The 17,481-nt window shown below is 51.9% G+C and overlaps 1 protein-coding gene across 1 annotated transcript; it reads left to right on the top strand.

Annotated features, from left to right (window-relative positions):
• The first annotated feature begins 659 nt into the window (after nt 1–659).
• On the top strand, nt 660–14,668 carry LOC121093758 (cholesterol 7-desaturase nvd-like). Its single transcript, XM_040606595.1, has 8 exons — nt 660–812; nt 934–970; nt 5,141–5,329; nt 7,887–8,065; nt 9,540–9,665; nt 9,912–10,031; nt 11,442–11,618; nt 13,013–14,668. The coding sequence occupies exons 1-8, from the start codon at nt 660–662 to the stop codon at nt 13,172–13,174; spliced, it is 1,143 nt and encodes a 380-aa protein (XP_040462529.1). The 3' UTR covers nt 13,175–14,668.
• Nucleotides 14,669–17,481: the final 2,813 nt, after the last annotated feature.

The following is a 17,481-nucleotide window of genomic DNA, read 5'->3' as shown; positions in this document are numbered from 1 at the left end:
TGTTATCCCAGCTCTGGGTTCTCCAGACAGTGCCCGAGAGCCAACCCGCACACAGAGACCAGATATTTATTTACTGGGTCCTGCACAGAGGTGGGTGCGAGGTGGCAAAACCACAGAGCCAGCACAGCTCTCAACACATGGCGAAACACTTGATACACCTTGAACATTTGTTTGCAATTAGCATTAGCCGCACTTAATTTTCACTGGTTCTTACAAGCTTTGTCTCCATTTAAAGGCACAGCACCCCTTCTTATCACCTTATCTTACGGTAAAATCATCCTATCTTATAATTTCTTCCTTCTGTATCTATCACAGCATATTCTGTGGGGACGGGCTTTGTTAGCAGGGGCTTTACTTTACTCGAGGGTGGATCTTTTAGTGTGCTAATTAGGACTGTTCACACACAGGTCAAGTAATTTTGTTTGGTCTTATTAAGCATTCGGTTCTCCTTGAGCCTGTCATTTCTTAGTTTGCTGTATTTAAGGTGTTTATTCCTTCTCCCAAGGCCATGGCTCGCTTACTGTTTGCAAGTGTTGATTAACACCCTCTGGTTTTCAAGTTCTTTCCTGTTTTAATTGCTGCATCCCTCCCGCCGGCACCTCCCCGGGCGGGGCCGCCGCGCTATAAGGGGCAGCGGCGGGGCCGGGGCCGGGCGCGCTATGGAGGGCGGCTGGTGCGGCGGGGCGCTGCTGCTGGGGGGGCCGGGGCATGGGGCGCTGGGGTGTGGGGCGCTGCTCTTCATCTTCTTCCTCCTCGTCCTGCTGCTGCTGGGCTGCTCCCGGCCGCTGGCGCTGCGGCGCGGCCCCGGGCAGGTGGGCTACCTGCCGGCCCCCCGGCTGAGCCGCGGCCGGGCTGCTCGCCCCCCCCCGCCGGCCCGGGGCGCTGCCGCCGCCGTACCCCAACGGCTGGTACCGCCTGCTCGACTCCGCGCAGCTGCCCCGCGGCGCCGTCCGCAGCCTCGCACTGCTCGGTGAGTGCCAGCCGCCGCACCCCGACCCCCGCCGGGCATCCCTGCAGCCCCACGGGCATCCCTGCCCGGTCACCCCTGCTGGGGCATCAAGGTGTGCACCGGCACATCGCTGCCCGGGCATCCCTGCTGGGGCACAGGCGCATCCCTGCCCAGACATCCCCATTGAGGCACTGGGACATTCACGTGGATATCCTTGCCAGGGTGCTGAAGCACCTCAGCCTGGGTACTGCTGAGGCACTGGGGCATCCCGGCTGGCGCCCGTGGTGGGGCCCAGCAGCATTCCTGTCTGGGCTCCTTGCCAGTGCGCATGGCACCCCTGCCTGGGGGCTCTGCTCCAGCACTGGGAAAACTCTGCCTGGGCATCCCTTCCAGGGCAGCTGAGCCAGCACCCACATAGGGGCACCAAGGGTGTCACAGGCTGGGCTTTTGCACAGGCATTGCTGGGGCACTGGGGACATCACGGCACAGGCTCTCTGGGAGTGGGCAGGGCACCCCTGTCTGGGCTCCTTGCTGGGGCACCGCAGCATCTCCCTGCCTGTGCTCTCCTCCCAGGCATTGCTGCCTGCAGCTCCCCATGCCCTGGGGAGATCGGGATGGGGCCTCACCACCACATCCAGAGGGGTGCTGTGCTTACCCAGGGTCCTTTTGCCTTGAAGATGGCTTTGGACTTGTGCTGGTGCCTCCCTCATCAGAAGTGATGTTTCTGCATGGAAAACCCTCCGATTTAGTGGTGAAGGTGTGTGAGGGCTTCTGTTTTCCAGAGCCACCCTCTTCTGTTGAGTTGTTTGGGTTTGTTGGGGTTTTTTGGTTAACGGGACCTATGTAATCCAATATAGCTGTCCTGGAGAGTGTCTGTGTGTCCCGTCCCCGTGACACCCCCCCCCCCCCGGGTCTGTTACAGCTCCCTTGGTTGCCTGCCTGAAGCCTGGTTCCTGGCACCCAGTCCTCTAGGTCTGGCTGAAATGTGCAGGTAAAATCCCTTCTAGTGGCAGACTAACAGTAGTGCACAGGTGCCAAGAAGGTTACCAGGAAAGAAGACAGTTAAACGACCTGCAGCCTCCAAGTTTGTGGGTGTCTAATTTATTTTGGAGTCTGAGCATAGCCTGGAAATACAGCCCTATTCCAGAGGCAGCAAGCCAGAGGAGACGAAAGAATGAAAATCGCTTGGCTCAGTCCCTGCAAGGCTCATCCTTTGGGATAAGACACCTTCCAAAACACGGCACCGAGCACGCAGGAACGCCGCGTTCTCTCCTGCATTGCGGAAGTGGCGTGAGGCTGCTGTGGTCTGTGGGGCACCAGGCGGCACTGCTGTTTGGGTGCTTGCTGCAGGGAAGCCCCAGAGCAGGTCCTGTGAGCTGCTCTCTCACAGACTCTGTGTTCCCAGACAAGTGCCCAGAATTGCACAGGGGCCTTGGGTCTCGTGTCCCATGCGCTATTCTTGCTACAACTGCTGCTTGTTTTCCACGAAAGAAATAGGGTAATTTAATAGGAAAACATCAGTGTGTGGCTGTTAATGCTCCAGTATTCACCTGCAACAGTTTTTCAGCATGTCTTAGGGCAGGGTACTGTCCTCCCAGGTGGAGAGACATCAGATTTGATGCGCAAGCCAGAGCAAAGATCAGCTTTTCCTCTGGTTCTGCAGGCTCCAGAGTGCGAAGTCTGGAAGCAAAAGCAGAACTCACTCAAGAGTCCTCAGTGAGGTTTTTGGACAGTCCAGCAAGGGTCTGGCCATGGGTGCTGCTTCAGATCATCAAGGCAGGATTGCTCCAGGCTGCCTGTGTGAAGGAAAACTCTAGCGGTGAGATCTTCTTGGAGTAAAACTCTCTTAAAACTTTGGTGGGCAAAGCACCAGGCTGCAGGGCTGCTCCCGGGGGCATGTGGCTGGGACCTCCTAGGCTCCAGACTCTGGTGTGACCCATCCGAGGTTGCTCCTCTGTGTTGCTACACTGAAGCTGCTCCTGGTGAGCTTGCAACACCTCCAGCAACAGGCAGAAACACTTTCCCTGCCTTCCCCCTTTTGCCCTGAGCCTCGGGTTGGGTAGAGAGGCAGGTTAGAGGCAGAAGAAAATGCTGATGTTTCAGAATGAATCCCTGTTACCTGGGGCAGGGGGAAGGACCTGCAACTCTGGTGCCTCCACTCCCCTGTACCTGCTGCCAGCAGCTGTGTGGGAGCCTTCCAGAAAGACTGCAGGGACAACACAGCCAGGTGTCCTGGGTGAGGAGGGATCTCCAGGTGCTGGAGTACAACTCATCTCTGCCAGACACCAGAAATAATCCTTCCTAGGCTCGAAGGCTGGGCAGGTTTGTAGGGTTTTCTTTTCTTTGCTGAGACTGCAAGACTTTGATCAAGGAAAGTGGGTTTGGGTGGGATAACTCACGCTGTGTCACTTGTCATCAGCATGGCTGTCTGGGAAAATACAGACAGAACTTGGCTCTCAGAGTTTAGTTTGGTCTTCTTTCTCACTAGGTGAGCTTTAAGTTACAGCAACTGTATTAATGATCAGATTTCACAGGCTGATGAAATATGAATAGAGATACGCGTAGCTGGAAGCACAGTATAGTAGAGAGGACCTGGCCTGTAACTCAGTGGCCACATTGGTGCTAACAGCACTCAAGTGCTTCTGCACTCCCTGACCAGCTGTGGCCCCTTCCAACCCGGACGAGGGGACACTGGAGCAGGTCTGGCTTCACTTCCAGCCCAGGCCAGCCGTGAGCAGCCCCTCTCCTCTGAGCTGCTGGCAGGGATGCAGGTGCTGGCAGGTCTGCAGTGCCACAGCACCCTTGGAGCAGTCTATGCCAGGCCAGGAAAGCACCTGGAACCTAATCAATCCCTCCAGGATGAGCATTTAGTTAAAAGAGCTGTGGCATGCCATCCAGCTGTGGTTGCCTTGCACAGCTGGGTGGAGCAGTGCCATGTGGCTATAGCCCAGGTATTGTGCCTCTCTCCATCTTCATAAGTCTTTGCTCACCTAACCTGGTGTCACCCTGGGGGTGGAGAGGGAGAGGGCGATCCTAGAGCTGGGCAGGGACAGATCCCAGCAGGAAAAGCCTCACATTGCTTCAGGGAGCACAAGGAATCAGGCCCAGGAGGGCAATGCAGCCCCAGCCACCCCAGCAGTGCCTTGGCTCCCTGCACGGAGCAGGGCAGAGTCAGGGGCTTCCCCTCGCTTCTCCAGAAAACTCCCTTTTCCCAAGGAGGTGTCCTGGTACCAGGCCATGCTGCCTGAGGAAGGGATTTGCTGCTGAGCTGCTGCGTGGAGGGTGCTCGGAGTTCAAGAGCAAACAGACAAAGGGCTTCTCCTTCCAGCTATCATTGCCAGAGATTCCTGAAATGTTTGAGCCTGTGCGCTCTCCTCTACACCTCTTGGGCAAAGGGATGGGAATGGAGCTCCCCTTAAATGCAGCGGTTGCTTCTCTCTGTGTACCTCTCCCTAAGCAGGGGAAGCATCCTAAATCTTTAAAGATTTTTGTGAAGGCACCTTTTATCCTGCGGCTGAAACGGCCTCTGAGAGCTTAAAAACCAGGGCTGAGGGTCAAAGCCATGAGGGTTTAGAGGTGGCCAGGAGAAATTATGCTCCTCCTGCCTGGAGCAAGGCAATGTCCTTCAGCATGGACCTTTCTGTGCTACAGCAGATCCCTTGGGACACCGGGCAGCTGCCCGGCTCTGCAGGGTGCCAACGTGCTGCCTGAAAAACACGAAACGCTGGGTGTGACGACTGGCTTGCTGCTCTGGGGTGTCTTTTAAACCCGGGCAGCCAGCACACCCTGGACACTTGCTCCAGCAGCTGCCAGGCCGGTTTTGCATGGCCCTTTTGGCAGCCAGCAGATGCCTCCTGCCTGCAGCCTGCCTTGCCCCCCTGCCCGCAGCCCGGGCAGCAGCACCAGCTCTGGCAGCTGCCTGGTGCCATCTCGTGGTTAAACAACCTCTCCAGAGCAACCCTATTCCTGTCCTGCCACTGATACTATCTGCTCGAAAGGGAAGCAACCCTCCAGTATTAATTTTTAGCAAAATCTTTCTGCACGTCTTGACACAGGCAGATGCCTGCCGCGGTGGGTAAAAGCACCAGTCGGTGTCGCCTGTTTAGAAGGGGCCGAGCACTGTGTGTCTCGCCTGACCCCCGTCACCTGGGGATGTTGTTTTTACAGCTCCATGAACTCTTGTTTCTGCAGGAGAACATCTCGCTGTGTTTCGCACCCAGGATGGCCAAGCCTACGTGGTCGACACTTACTGCCCTCACCTCGGGGCCAGCCTCGCTGCCGGCGGGCGCGTCGTGGGCAATTGCATCGAATGCCCGTTCCACGGCTGGCGGTTTCAAGGAGAAGATGGAAAATGCATCAGCATCCCATATGCTGGAAAAGGTGAACATCCCCCACATCTGCAGAAAGCAGCTGCCGAAACGGTTGTGCCCCATGTGTCCTTGTTAAAAGCTACTTCGTTAAGGAAAAGTTGTCTTTACAATAACTCGCCCTCCATCCTGCTCCCCTATTTCATGCAGCACCCTTATTTTCCTCCTGGGTTGTCAGTGTTGGGGCGGAACGCTGCAGTGCCCTTTCCTATGTGAGATGATAACTGGGATTTCAGCCTAATTAAAGAACCACCCTGTTTGGTTCTGTCAGTCCTACAGCTCCTGCGTTCAGCAAGCAGTGTGTAAAAGAAGATACTTTTTTTTTTTTTTTTTTTTTTTTTTTAAGTCTGAGTCGTGCGTTGCACCAGCAGGGGTGGATCCTCAGAAGCTCTTGGGTTTCAGAAATGATCCTGTACTCCATAGTGACAGTTTATACCACATCAGTGCTTAAATCTGTCACATTAGCAGGATGCAATAGTCTCTCAATGGCAATTTTTTCTCCTTCTAAGGCTTGAAGGGAACTTTTGGTTGGAATCCAGGAAAGCTCTTCACATAACCTACCTTCTAGATATGGTTTGCGTTGACTGTGTAGGAAGAATATCCTACTTACAGTTCACATGTAACAATTACTTGATCTGGCTGCTCTGATTAGTTTAAATCACCAATTCTAGATGTGGCTGAAACCAGCAAACAGACTTACCTCAAGTTTTGCTTTGGCTTGTGCTTCTTAGTTATTTTCCTGAGAAGTTCAGCTTTCTCTGATTGGGATTGATTGGGATAGCAATGAAACAGCTTTTGATTAGCAGTGAAAGTCAGTCTACTGAACAGACTATTCTTCCCAAAGTGACAGAAACATTCCATCTGTACAGGTAAGGTAAACAACTTATAGATCTCACCAAGGAGCAATGCCTTTTCTGTGTGTGTGCAATTTTCAGAAAAAAAGATTAATACTGTTCCCCACCCATGCATACCCAGTCAGGAACTGCATTCAGATGAAAATTTGGTTCCAAGTAATGAGCGATGATGCGTTTCATCACAAAATCAGAACGAATATTCTGGACATAGGCAAATGCTTGCCAAGATGCATTGTTTCATCTGAAATGGCTGTATTCAGAGGCATTGTTATCTGTAGTTACTAAAAAAAACGAAACTGCAGACAGCTGCCCTGCTCCCGTACAGCCCAAATGGGTCAGGTTGATTTAAACAGATTTAAAAGCCATCTGTGCTCGTGCAGGTCACTTTGACAGAGGGGGATTTTGGAGAGCTGGGATGAGCAGCTCCTCCAGCACTGGGCTTGCAGGGGACCAACACGGTGTGGTGCTCGATGCAGCTGGGGAGGGGGCTGGAGCACCAGGCTGATGGGGGGTGGCTGGGGAAACTGGGTGTGTTCAGCCTGGAGGGGAGGGGGCTCAGGGGGGACCTTCTGGCTCTCTGCAGCTCCCTGACAGGGGCTGTAGGCGGGGGGGGGTGTTGGTCTCTTCCCCCAGGTAACAAGTGACAGGACAAGAGGGAACAGCCTCAAGTTGCACCAGGGGAGGTTTAGATCGGGTATTAGGAAAAAAATCTTCACTGAAAGGGCTGTCAAGCATTGGAACAGGCCGTCTAGAGAGGTGGTAGAATCACCATCCCTGGAGGAGTTTAAAAGATGTGTAGGTGTGGTGCTTAGGGGCATGGTTGAGTGGTGGGCTCAGCCATCCTGGGTTAACAGTTGGACTCAATGATCTTAAAGGTCTTTTTCAGCCTAAAAGATTCTGTGATTCTCTGTGGGGGGGTAGGTGAAACCCTCTTTAGAATTTGATGAGATGCATTCCAGCCAAAGCACCGGATTTTTTCAATTGGGAATTGCAGTGATGGTTTCCTCCTGCCCCCTCTGATATTCGTTGACTGAAAGGGAACATAATTCCTCCTGTTATTTCACCTCCCACGTGACTGTACAAGGCTGAATAATAAGGCAGTGCTATCCTCTGTACTTGTTTGCAAATTAGAAAAAAAAGTAATGAAGAGAAAAGCCTTCCAGGCCAGTAGAAGCTATGTTTTCTGACAATTGGGTAAATATAAATGCCAAAATTAGTTTCACTGGAAAGAGTACAGATCTATTCTTAAAGCAACACACGATAGATAGTGCAGTATTGTAACAGACAATGATTTGAACTCGAGGTGTAGAGATGGCTTCTACTCTCTGCACATCTGTAACTAAAAGCATCTCCTTTTAGCTCATTGAAACTTGAGGAGGGTCCATGGATACAGCACACGTTCATTTATTTGAGCAGCTTTAAGCCTAGTGAATGAGTCTGTAAAGCATCCAGCCATGTTTTTTCCTTAAAAACCTCATGCAAAACACTCAAGTGAAATACAACTGATTTAAGAAAACTCTCTTCTGTGATCTTCAGAAGCTGTTGTCCTCCTTCAGCAGCCTGAAAGCTGGAAAAGTGTCACCGGAGAGTCTGTGCTACCAGAATCTCTCTCCCATGAAGGCATCTCTGAGCCATGGTTCAGGAGGAGGTAACCCCTGGTGCCAGCGTCATCCTTGGAGGTGCCACTTTTAACAGATTCCTTTCTGCCCTCCGCAGTGCCAGATTTTGCGAGGGTCCGGACCTGGCCGTCCTGCGAGGTGAATGGGATGCTGCTGGTCTGGTACCACTGTGAAGGAGTTGGTCCAACGTGGGCAGTGCCCGAGCAGCAGGAGATCACCACCAGAGAGTGGGTGTTCCGTGGGCAGACGGAGCACTTCGTTGATGCGCACATCCAGGTAGGGAGCCCAGTCCCTCCACAGCCACGCCTGGGTCCTCTCCTGCAGTCTAGTTCAGGGACATCCCCTCCCAGTTAACCCACCCAGGGACATCCCCTCCCAATGGACCAGGCCCTGCCTGTGCTCAGTGTCATCGCTGCTGCTGGCAGATCCCAGACCTAGAAATACCCCCCTGCACCATGTATCCAGAATGTGGCATATGTTCCTCAAACACTGATCATGAGCTTCTCCAGTAGAGAACAGATGTTCTGGGTACTTAAAAGGGATCTGTTAATTTGCTTTGACTCATAACTAGTGTAATTTAAAAAAAAAGGATTCTTTAAGAATTGCAGCACTTAGCGTCAGGAGGCTTTTCATCGATCACTGGAAGGGAAACACACAGTTATTTTGCTGTTAATCTTCACAATCACCATCATATGGTGGCAGACGTGCCACAGAGAACAAAACGGCTGTTGCCTCCATCGCTTCCCAGTAGAAATGAGCCCAGAAAAAGGGAACAGTTTGTGGTGCTGTACAGAAGGGGCCACAGCCGTGGACCTTGAGGGGTGTGGGGCGGCCGCCGGCGGAGGCTCCTCCGGGAGAGTGATGGGAGGCAGCAGCAGTTTGGAGACTGGGCAGTCCCTGGAGGTCCTTGGGAGATATTTTCTAGGCTTGCCATTGAGCAGAACATTTCTGTTCATAAAAATCAGCGAACAAAAATGACCCTTAATCTAGAGTGCACCTCTCTCCGAAGGCAGCACCCGCCTACTGACAAAACCACGATGGATGGGGCTAGAAAGGGTTGGAGAATCGGGAGAAGAAATGAAGAAGGTGCATGAGACATGGGAGATAAAGCTCAGGGAGTGCACAGAGGAGTTGTGAGCAGCGGGGAGAATGTGGGAGATTGATGAGCTGACGGTAATATTTCATGTCTGCTTTTTAGTGCAAGCCACGGTACACAGGTTTATACTGGGGTCAGCCTGTGCTGCTTGCCGAGCTGGTGGAAAGCTGGTGTATTTGAGTAAGAACACAGTTAAAACTTCTCGAAAAGTGACATATTGTGGGCAAGCTGGTGGTGTTTACAGGTTTAAAGTACGTGAAAACTAGTCTAGGAGCACAAACAGGCTTTATTCCTTGCAATTATTACGGGGTCGAGGGGAATTATGTGGCGTCGCAGCTTGTGCAGCTGCAGGAGTTAACACGCGTGGCCTTCTGCGAGCTTAAAATGAACTCTGAATTTTCCGAGCGTCATGTTTAAATTATTCCTGTGCATGAGTTAAGAGCTGGTCCCGGGTCGGTCTGTGCCGAGGCCTCTTCTCCCATGCACTTGGCTGCCTCTTGCTGCGTCAGGCCCCTGCGAGCATCACGGCTGTGCCCTGGCGGTGCTGCCGTCACTGCTGCAGTCACACCGGTGCCGTTGCGATGCTGCTGTTACGTACAGGCAGCTCACACCCCCATTAGCTCCTGCCGACGGCAAATTGTTCCCCCATGGCAGGAGATCCCCGAGAACGCGGCTGACGTGGCTCACCTGTTTTTTCTCCATGGACCAGCTGTTCTGGGTGGATCTGATCTGAGATACATACGGGCCAAGGTGTGGGCTTTTATGAAGCACATCTGGAAGGTAAGAGCCTGACTCCCCTCAGCCACCAGGCAGGGGTCGAAGCCTTTCAACCCAGGCCCCCTTTCTGCCCCAAAGCACCAGTCCCACCTCACCCCCTCTGCTGCATCCCCCCATCCTCAAGTCCGGTCTCTTCTGTGTCTGTGAGGGTTTTAGCTGCGTTCCCTCATCTGTGCTCACCTATAGAAGGTTGTCACAGCCAGCTCTTGTCACCACCCCAGTGCCACTGATCCTTCTCCACCCCTGCAGGCGGAGTGGCAGGCAGAGCCAGAGCCCAGCGAGCATTGCTCCCGGCTGCTGCTCCAGCACAAGGCAACCATCTTCGGGAAGCACATCTCCTTGCTGGATTTGACGGTTTCAGTCCGGCAGGTATGTCCCACGCTGGTGACCAGCACCCTGAGCTGAAGGGCTTTGCCAGCCAGAAGGCTGAGTCCTTGCCTTTCCTACCAAGGGCATCAGACACACGGGCCAAAAACCACAGAGTGGCACTGGGGCTGCTCCACAGCTGGGCAGCACAGGGGAAACTGGGGGTTCGTAAGGGCTGCTGTGCCCATGGAATAACTAGAAAAAAACAAGCTGGTACCTCAGAAGACACCGGTGACAATCCTGAGGGACCTTCCCACCACATGGTCACAGCTCTTTGCAATAAAGTGTGGACCTTTTCGGTCCACAGTGAAAATGCCTGGGAAAGGCAATTGGAAACAGAGTGTTTAGTAGCCCAAGATTGGTCCTGAATGAGATAATAAAATAGCTGACACAGACTCATAAAGAACTGTAGGAAAATAGAAATAATGCCATGCATCAGTGGGGACTAGATCGTCTCACTTTTATTTTTGGTTGTGGGTTTTTTTTTGATGAAATGCTAAGTTTGCCTGATAAAACTAGTAACTTCGTTCTAGTAGAGTTTTGAAGGCGTTTGACCTACTCCCGTATTACAAACCCAGAACAACAGCAAAAGTTGTTCTTTTCTTTTGACAAAAACAAACAAAACAAGTCCTGATACAAAACTTCGATTAAGGGATAGATCTCAGTGTAATTGGGGAATTATCACAAAGTGCTTGTTGATTGTATCTCTGTTCAGTTCTTAGATCTGTGCTACTTAGCACAGTTATCAATGAACAGGAGAAAAAAGACATTAAAATAACCTTACAAAGAGTTTGTACCCAACCAAATGTTAGAGGAGTAGTAAATAAAGCAGCTGAACAACCCAGCAGCACCTGCACTGCTTCAAAGAACCAAGTGTATGACCATGCATCTGCTTGACTGGATGCAGGTTAAAGGGCACAGACCAAGTACTTTATGTCATGCAAGATAAAAAGCTGAACCTGATTTCAGCTAAAACCTGATGTGACTGTGGTAGCTGCAAAGGAGAAAGCCAGAGCAGGAGTGGGGATGCTGTAGTACCTCCCTATTGTATTGCAATTGCTGCTGCTGAGGTCAGAGCCCTGGACTGGCATCAACAATCCGATAAGACTGTTCATGACCTGAAGGTAATTCAGTGATGAACAAGACCAAGTGCAAATTTGCAGCGTTTCCTACAAGATTAGCTTTTAAACTTTTGGGGAGCAGAAAAGCACTGTAAACCCTCATGAATTCCTGTGGGGCCACAGCAAAGAGCCTGTGACTCGTGGCCCCCAGGTGCAGCTTGACTTTGTGCCTATGATCTGGTGAAAAGACAGAGCAAAGGGGCGCTTGAGCATGGTCTAGGTGACATCTCAAGCTGTGGGAGTTGCTGGACCACCCGGGGCTTTTCCCTGAGGCTGCTCTGTTGCTCTGCAGGTGGGGCCAGGGCTGGTTTTCCTGATCTTTGAACACGCTTTCCTGGGCCGTGGGGTCATCCTGCAGACGGTGACTCCCCTGGAGCCTCTCCTGCAGAATGTTGTTCACAAAATCTACTACCAGAAGAACATACCAGCCATAATCCCCAAGTTCATCCTGAGAGCAGAGTGCATACAGGTAAGGAGTGCGTACTGGTGAGGAGCAGCCCCAGGTCGTTCCCCGGAGCCTGGTGGCTCGCAGATGTGAGCAGGAAAGGCAGTTGCCCACGTGGGCTCAGATGTACGGGGGAGCAAAGCACTCGTGGGTGAGAGCCTTTCAGTGCTCGCTATGATCTTGCGTTTTCAGTAGCCCAGAGAACTAAACTGGAGGTTTAGTAAAGAGGGTCCCTTCAGTGGGTCATCTGTCGAGGGTAGCAGGGAGGTGCTACCCCTCTCCTGTGGATAGGGCACTAAGGCAGAAGGATTAGGCAGCCTCTCCCAAGCTGCAGAAAGTCTTCGAGGGAACTAATAGCTGCATCCAGATCTCCTGCATCCCAGGCTGGTGCTTTAAGATCATCGTATCTCCTTGGGTGACAACTGTGCCAAGAAATGCTCCTGTTGTTAAACGATCATGACGTTTGGCAATTCTTACCCCTCCTGACAGAGGGTGTCCAGGCCCTTACCACAGGGATTCATGGAAGTGGTGACAGGTCCCGCTGGAGGTCTCCAGCAACCCAGCTGGGGCAAGCCTATTGCCAAACTTGGGTCAAGCACAGCCTTGAAGGCCTCCCCTGGAGAACACTCCCATCCCTCCAGCTCCCTTGGAGACCCATCCCACTATTGCTCTGCCCATATCAGGTTTTATTTGCAATGTCCATTTTAAACGTCTCAACCTGCCCTCTGCAGCTGCTGCTCCTTGTTACATCAGCTGGCACAGTCAGTCTGATTGTCATCCCTCTAACTCCCTTTCAAGCAGTCCAGAAGGGTTCATGCCATTCCCTTCTGTCATGGGTCAAAGCTTGGAAACTGGTCTCGCCAGGGAGAGTTTCACTGGTACCAAAGCAGAAGTTGCCAAAAGGTGGTTTTCAGATGCCAGAAACCTACCCCAAACCAGCCCGAGCTGTGCTAGCTCACACTCCATAAATGCTGGCTTAGTGCTTTGCTTCTTACTGATGTGAACGAGCAGCACTTATTTCTGCAGAGACTTCTTCACAAAGGGAAACTCCGTCATCTTACTGCATGTGTGTCGGAGCGGAGTTTAAGACGTGGATGCTAAATTTATAAAGCCCTGGCTGGCTGGAGCTACCCAACAGATCAAAAATCTCAGGTGGAGCAGCTCCCACCTCCACAACATGCATTTCTTTTCCAGCATCTCCCGTGACAGGGGCAGACTAAGCTGAAAGTGGCTTCTCGTTTGGGAGCTACGATGGGCTAAACATCTGCCAGCTGTAGCACTACAGATTACGAATAGCACAAGCAGTCCCACAGCGGTCATTTGGGAGAAATGCTGAAAAGCAGCTAGTGTGCGGGTAGCTGGCACAAAACTGCTGCCTCGGCTTCCTCACCTGAATGAGACCGTCCTTCTCCCCCTAGTTTGAGCGGGATATAACCATCTGGAATAACAAACAGTACCTCCCCAAGCCACTGCTGGTCAGAGAGGACTCCAGCATCCAGAAGCACCGGCGCTGGTACGCCCAGTTCTACAGCCAGAAGAGCACGAGGCTCCCGGTGCAGAAGGAGGGCCTGGACTGGTGAGGACCTTGCCACCCACTGCAGAAGGTGGTCACGGGGTCTCCAGGGGCTCCTGCCTACGCTGGCTGGTGGGCAGCGGTGCTGGGCAGGCGTGATCAATGTAACAACCATTGGCACTTGGTGGGGGGAGGAGAGCCTGAGCCCTGGTGATGCTCTTCTACCTTCTGTGCTCAGTCAGGGCATCAAAGCTCAAAGGGTGTAACGTGCTTGCTCTTGTACCCGTGCTGCAACATCTGAGCTGAGCATGAACTTCAGATTGCCAGAAGGGCCCTTCAAGTGCCCTTGTCCCTTGCTGTGGATGTTGTTTTGGGTAGTTATATGAAAAGCTTGCCATGTGGTCTTTTATCGCCTGATGCGTCCTTCCCCAGCCAGGCCTGCTGTTGCTTCTGCACCGTCACCTCGGCTGGGGCAGGCTTCAGCTCTCAGGGGAGCCTTGGCCAATGTCCACGTGCTATCAGAGGTGTGATTGCAAAGCCCACAGACATACGCTGTCTTCTTTCTCTCTGGCAGCAGGCAGGGCAGTGTGGGTTTTAGGTGCCCACCATGCCCTTACCATATCTGTGGGCTTCCTCAAGCCTAACGAGCTCTTTCTTGCACGAGTCAATTCCTTATGGAGCTATCGCACCTAGCTGGGAAGAAGAGGGACTATTCTGGTGACCAAATCACGTAGACCGACAACTCTATAGGTCAAAGATGTGGATAAGATCCTGCCTTGGTAGCCCCTGGACTCCAGCGGTACCTTGGGTATGTGGCTGGCTGTAAAAACTTGCCTCATGGCAAGACCACAGGCATCGCTGTCACGGTGATCAGCAATGAAGCTAACACATGGAGACCAGGCAGAAAATCAGACAAAAACTAGTCTAGATCCTCCTGTGCTTTGTGCCTACGTGCTCTATGCTACGAGGGGCTAAATTCTGCCTTGCTGCACATCCTAGGGAAGCCTGAACCCCCACAGGCAGAGCTGCCTCGTGGTTAGCAGGACTCCGGCAGCCGGTTTATCTGCGCCAGCAGGAGCAAAGGCTCAGCTCAGGGGCTCTCCTGGGAGGCTGGCAGCTCCTGTTCTCCTGCGCTGCGCACTTGCCTCAGTCTTTTGAATTCTGCACTTTGCTGAGGCTTCTGGTTCCTCCTTCACCATTAACCCAGAGCAGGACTCGGACCAGGAACGTGCCATTGCCGAGTCCATCACCCACCCTGTCAGCATCCCACATAACTGTGCAAACCGCCTCTGCCATTCACGCCTGGCTATTGCACTGTCAATATTTCACCATTAAATTTTTTTACAAACTGATCTCATGTTCACAGTTTGGCTTTCATTGTTTTGTGGGGTGTTTTTGCACGGGAGAAGGGATTCTGTAGCTGGCCCATGCCATCTTGCTTCAGGAGCCACAGGGACTCTCCAGCAAGGAACTTGTGGAGATAGCAGGAGGCTGGACAAGGAGCATTGCCCGACTCAACAGGCTGAGCTTCTCAAGGACCTGAGAACACTGTTCTAGTGGCCCTGACCCACCTCACCTGTGGTGTACATCCACTCCCTGCCCATGGCCCAGGAGCCCCATTTCAGCTCAGCTCTGGACCTTCCCTCCTGGTCCTGAGCTACGCTGTAGCAAGTCTCCAACTCGGCTGCAGACGTGCCATGCCTGGCTGATCTACACTCTGACCACAGACCAATTCCCACCTTGGCCTCCACCCTGTCCCATCACCACGGGCCGGCCCAGTGACTGCTGGCTGTGCCTGACCCTGGCCACCCTCAGCAGGTCCCAATCCCAAGCTGCAGACTGACTTCCCAGCTTGACCCCTGACCTGCCTCACCACCGTGAGCTTACCTGATGATCTGGACTCTTGGCTGAGCCTGGCCATGACCTCTGGGCCTACCCTGCCCACCCCACTTGGAGGTGATGGGACCCCCCCCCTGCTCCCAGCACCCCGTTCCCTAGGGAGCAGCTGCCCTCACGGTGATGCATGATGGAGCAGCAGCAAGAGGCAGAAACTGCAACTAGCAGGACAGAGACGTTACGTTACATGGCACGGGTCAAGGTTCTCCCACACATTCAAGGGGGCATGTGGCCACACACCTCCCCCCCCCAGAGGTCTTGCCACACTCCTGGGGCTGCTGCTCCCCACCCCTCACTGTGATCCCACATACAGGATCTCAGGATGAACAAAACTCCAAGGCACGCAAGTTGTTGAAGACCAGATTAGAGATGGTGGCTTAAAATTAGCTTTGCTAGATTCATCAGTCCTCCTGAAATTAGAGGAAACTATGGGATACCTCCAGCATAGCCCGAATTCTGAGCTACCATTTCCTTTACTACTAAGGCTAAAGTAGTTGTGTCCTGTTAAGGCAGAAATTAGAGAATCGAGAAATAAACCAGGATTAGCTTAAGCTGCTTAAGTTTGCATTTGCAATCTTATTCACCCTTTTAAATGGGTCTAGCAAAAAAAGGACAATTTAGTGCCAGGAGACTTGCCAGCATGCCAAGGTGCATTGTCCTCCAATCTTCTATGCCTTTTTGATGATACATTATCCACTTTAAATATATAGATTTTCAAATAAATCGTAACTCCCATCTGGATAGGATGTGAGGGCATCTATCTGACCATTTACTGAAACCACTTTCACATCAGATCTACTGCAGAGCTACAGCCATTCGATTATATTCTGGCAGTTTATTACCGTGGTTTATCTTTACACTTGACCACTAGACAAGAATTTATTTGACTGCCAGACCTATCATCATCCCGTGTCTTTGGGCGTTGTTTTTTCCCAGCTAACAAATTCACTACAAACACCCCAATTCCCAAACAATTTTGTTTGGTTTTTTTTTGTGGGGGTGGGTGCAGGGTTAGAAAACCCCAGAGGGTATCAAGACAGGTCAAAGAAAAGGATACATGAAGGGTGATGGACAATGTACCTTGGATTTTCCGGTGGTAGGTCTGGTCTTCTCCTTTGAACCCTGGTCCACGTATTTGTTCCGCTCGGGACAACTCCCCGGTTGCTCTGGTTCAGCTGGAGGTGGGTCCCGGAGCTCCGGACAGCATCAGCCAGTCTGCGGTCCTGCATGCAAACCCGCCGGTGGTCCTCACTCCCCACCGCATCCTTGCGACCCTGGGAGACACTTTGGATGTAAGTCAAGACTGGCAAAGCCTCCAAGCAAAGACTTCCGTGCCCTTTCATATCCTGGCTATCAACATAAATACAGGACCTGGTCTGGTGGAAAGGACCAAGCCCGCTCAATGCCCAAACACCTTTCTCCTGGGGTGAAAGCAAGTTGACAGATGGATCTGCTGGTACAAGTGAGAATCTCTGGCCACACCGGGCAGAAACACGGCACCTGTGAGTTAAGACTATCTTGCCCAGCACCAGCTAGCACTGCTCTAGCAGCACAAAAGCCAGCCGAGCTGAACCTGTCCCGGTGGTGTGAATACACGGACCGCGTCACACCACAGCAAACCCCTCCAGCTGGCCCGGCAGTCTCGGTTCACTTTCTGATACGTACAAAAATCTCCCTGGCGAGAGAGGAGCAGGTTCACTGCACTGCCAACCAAGCGTGAGACAGAAAATGCTCTGGAAAATGCTTTAGGGAGCTCTGGGTGCACAAGGGATGCAGGGAGAAGCCCGCTGTAGAGTTTCACGGCTGATGAGGTCCATCAGGGAGACCGCTGCTGAGCTTTAGGTCACTTTAGTGGATGCTTTCCTTCTTCACGAGACACTCGGCACTGGCTGATATCCCATTCATGTGCTTGAAAAATAGAAAACCCCAGACACTATTTTTGTTTTTTTCCTAAAGGTTGTTTTATTGTAAAACCATAAATACAACACTGACATGAAAATCCTCAAGCAACGGATGCTTTCTTACAGTTACAGTTTGTCTTCTGCCTTGGCATCAACTCTGAAAAGAATGTTGCAGAAACATGTCTCTAAGATATCTCCAAATAACCGAGCTCTGGCCTGGAGCGCTCAGCTGGTTTGGAAGCTAAGTGGAACTATTCCTCCTCTCTTGTGGAATATTTCCATTCAGACAGCAACAGACTTGTAAAAACAGCAACATTTAAACACCTTGATTTTTTTTTTTTCTTTAATAATCCTTTTCATTTGACGTCAGTCTAAGTTTCAAACAGCACTGAATTTATTTAGCTGTAAAAACCAAACCAAACCAAACCAAACCAAAATCCTAAAAAGAAAAAAAAATCAGAACTTGAGTTGGCCTCAAGCGTTCATATATCACAATGAAAATCAGCAACTCAACCCCGTGCAATATTGCTCTCTATTGAGTCATTCGATCCACACCAACAATACATGAGACTTCAAA

Source organism: Falco naumanni, chromosome 9 (assembly GCF_017639655.2).
Source record: "Falco naumanni isolate bFalNau1 chromosome 9, bFalNau1.pat, whole genome shotgun sequence".
Taxonomy (NCBI): Eukaryota; Metazoa; Chordata; class Aves; order Falconiformes; family Falconidae; genus Falco; species Falco naumanni.
Note: the sequence above shows the minus strand (reverse complement) of the source record. Positions and strands in the feature narration are given on the sequence as shown.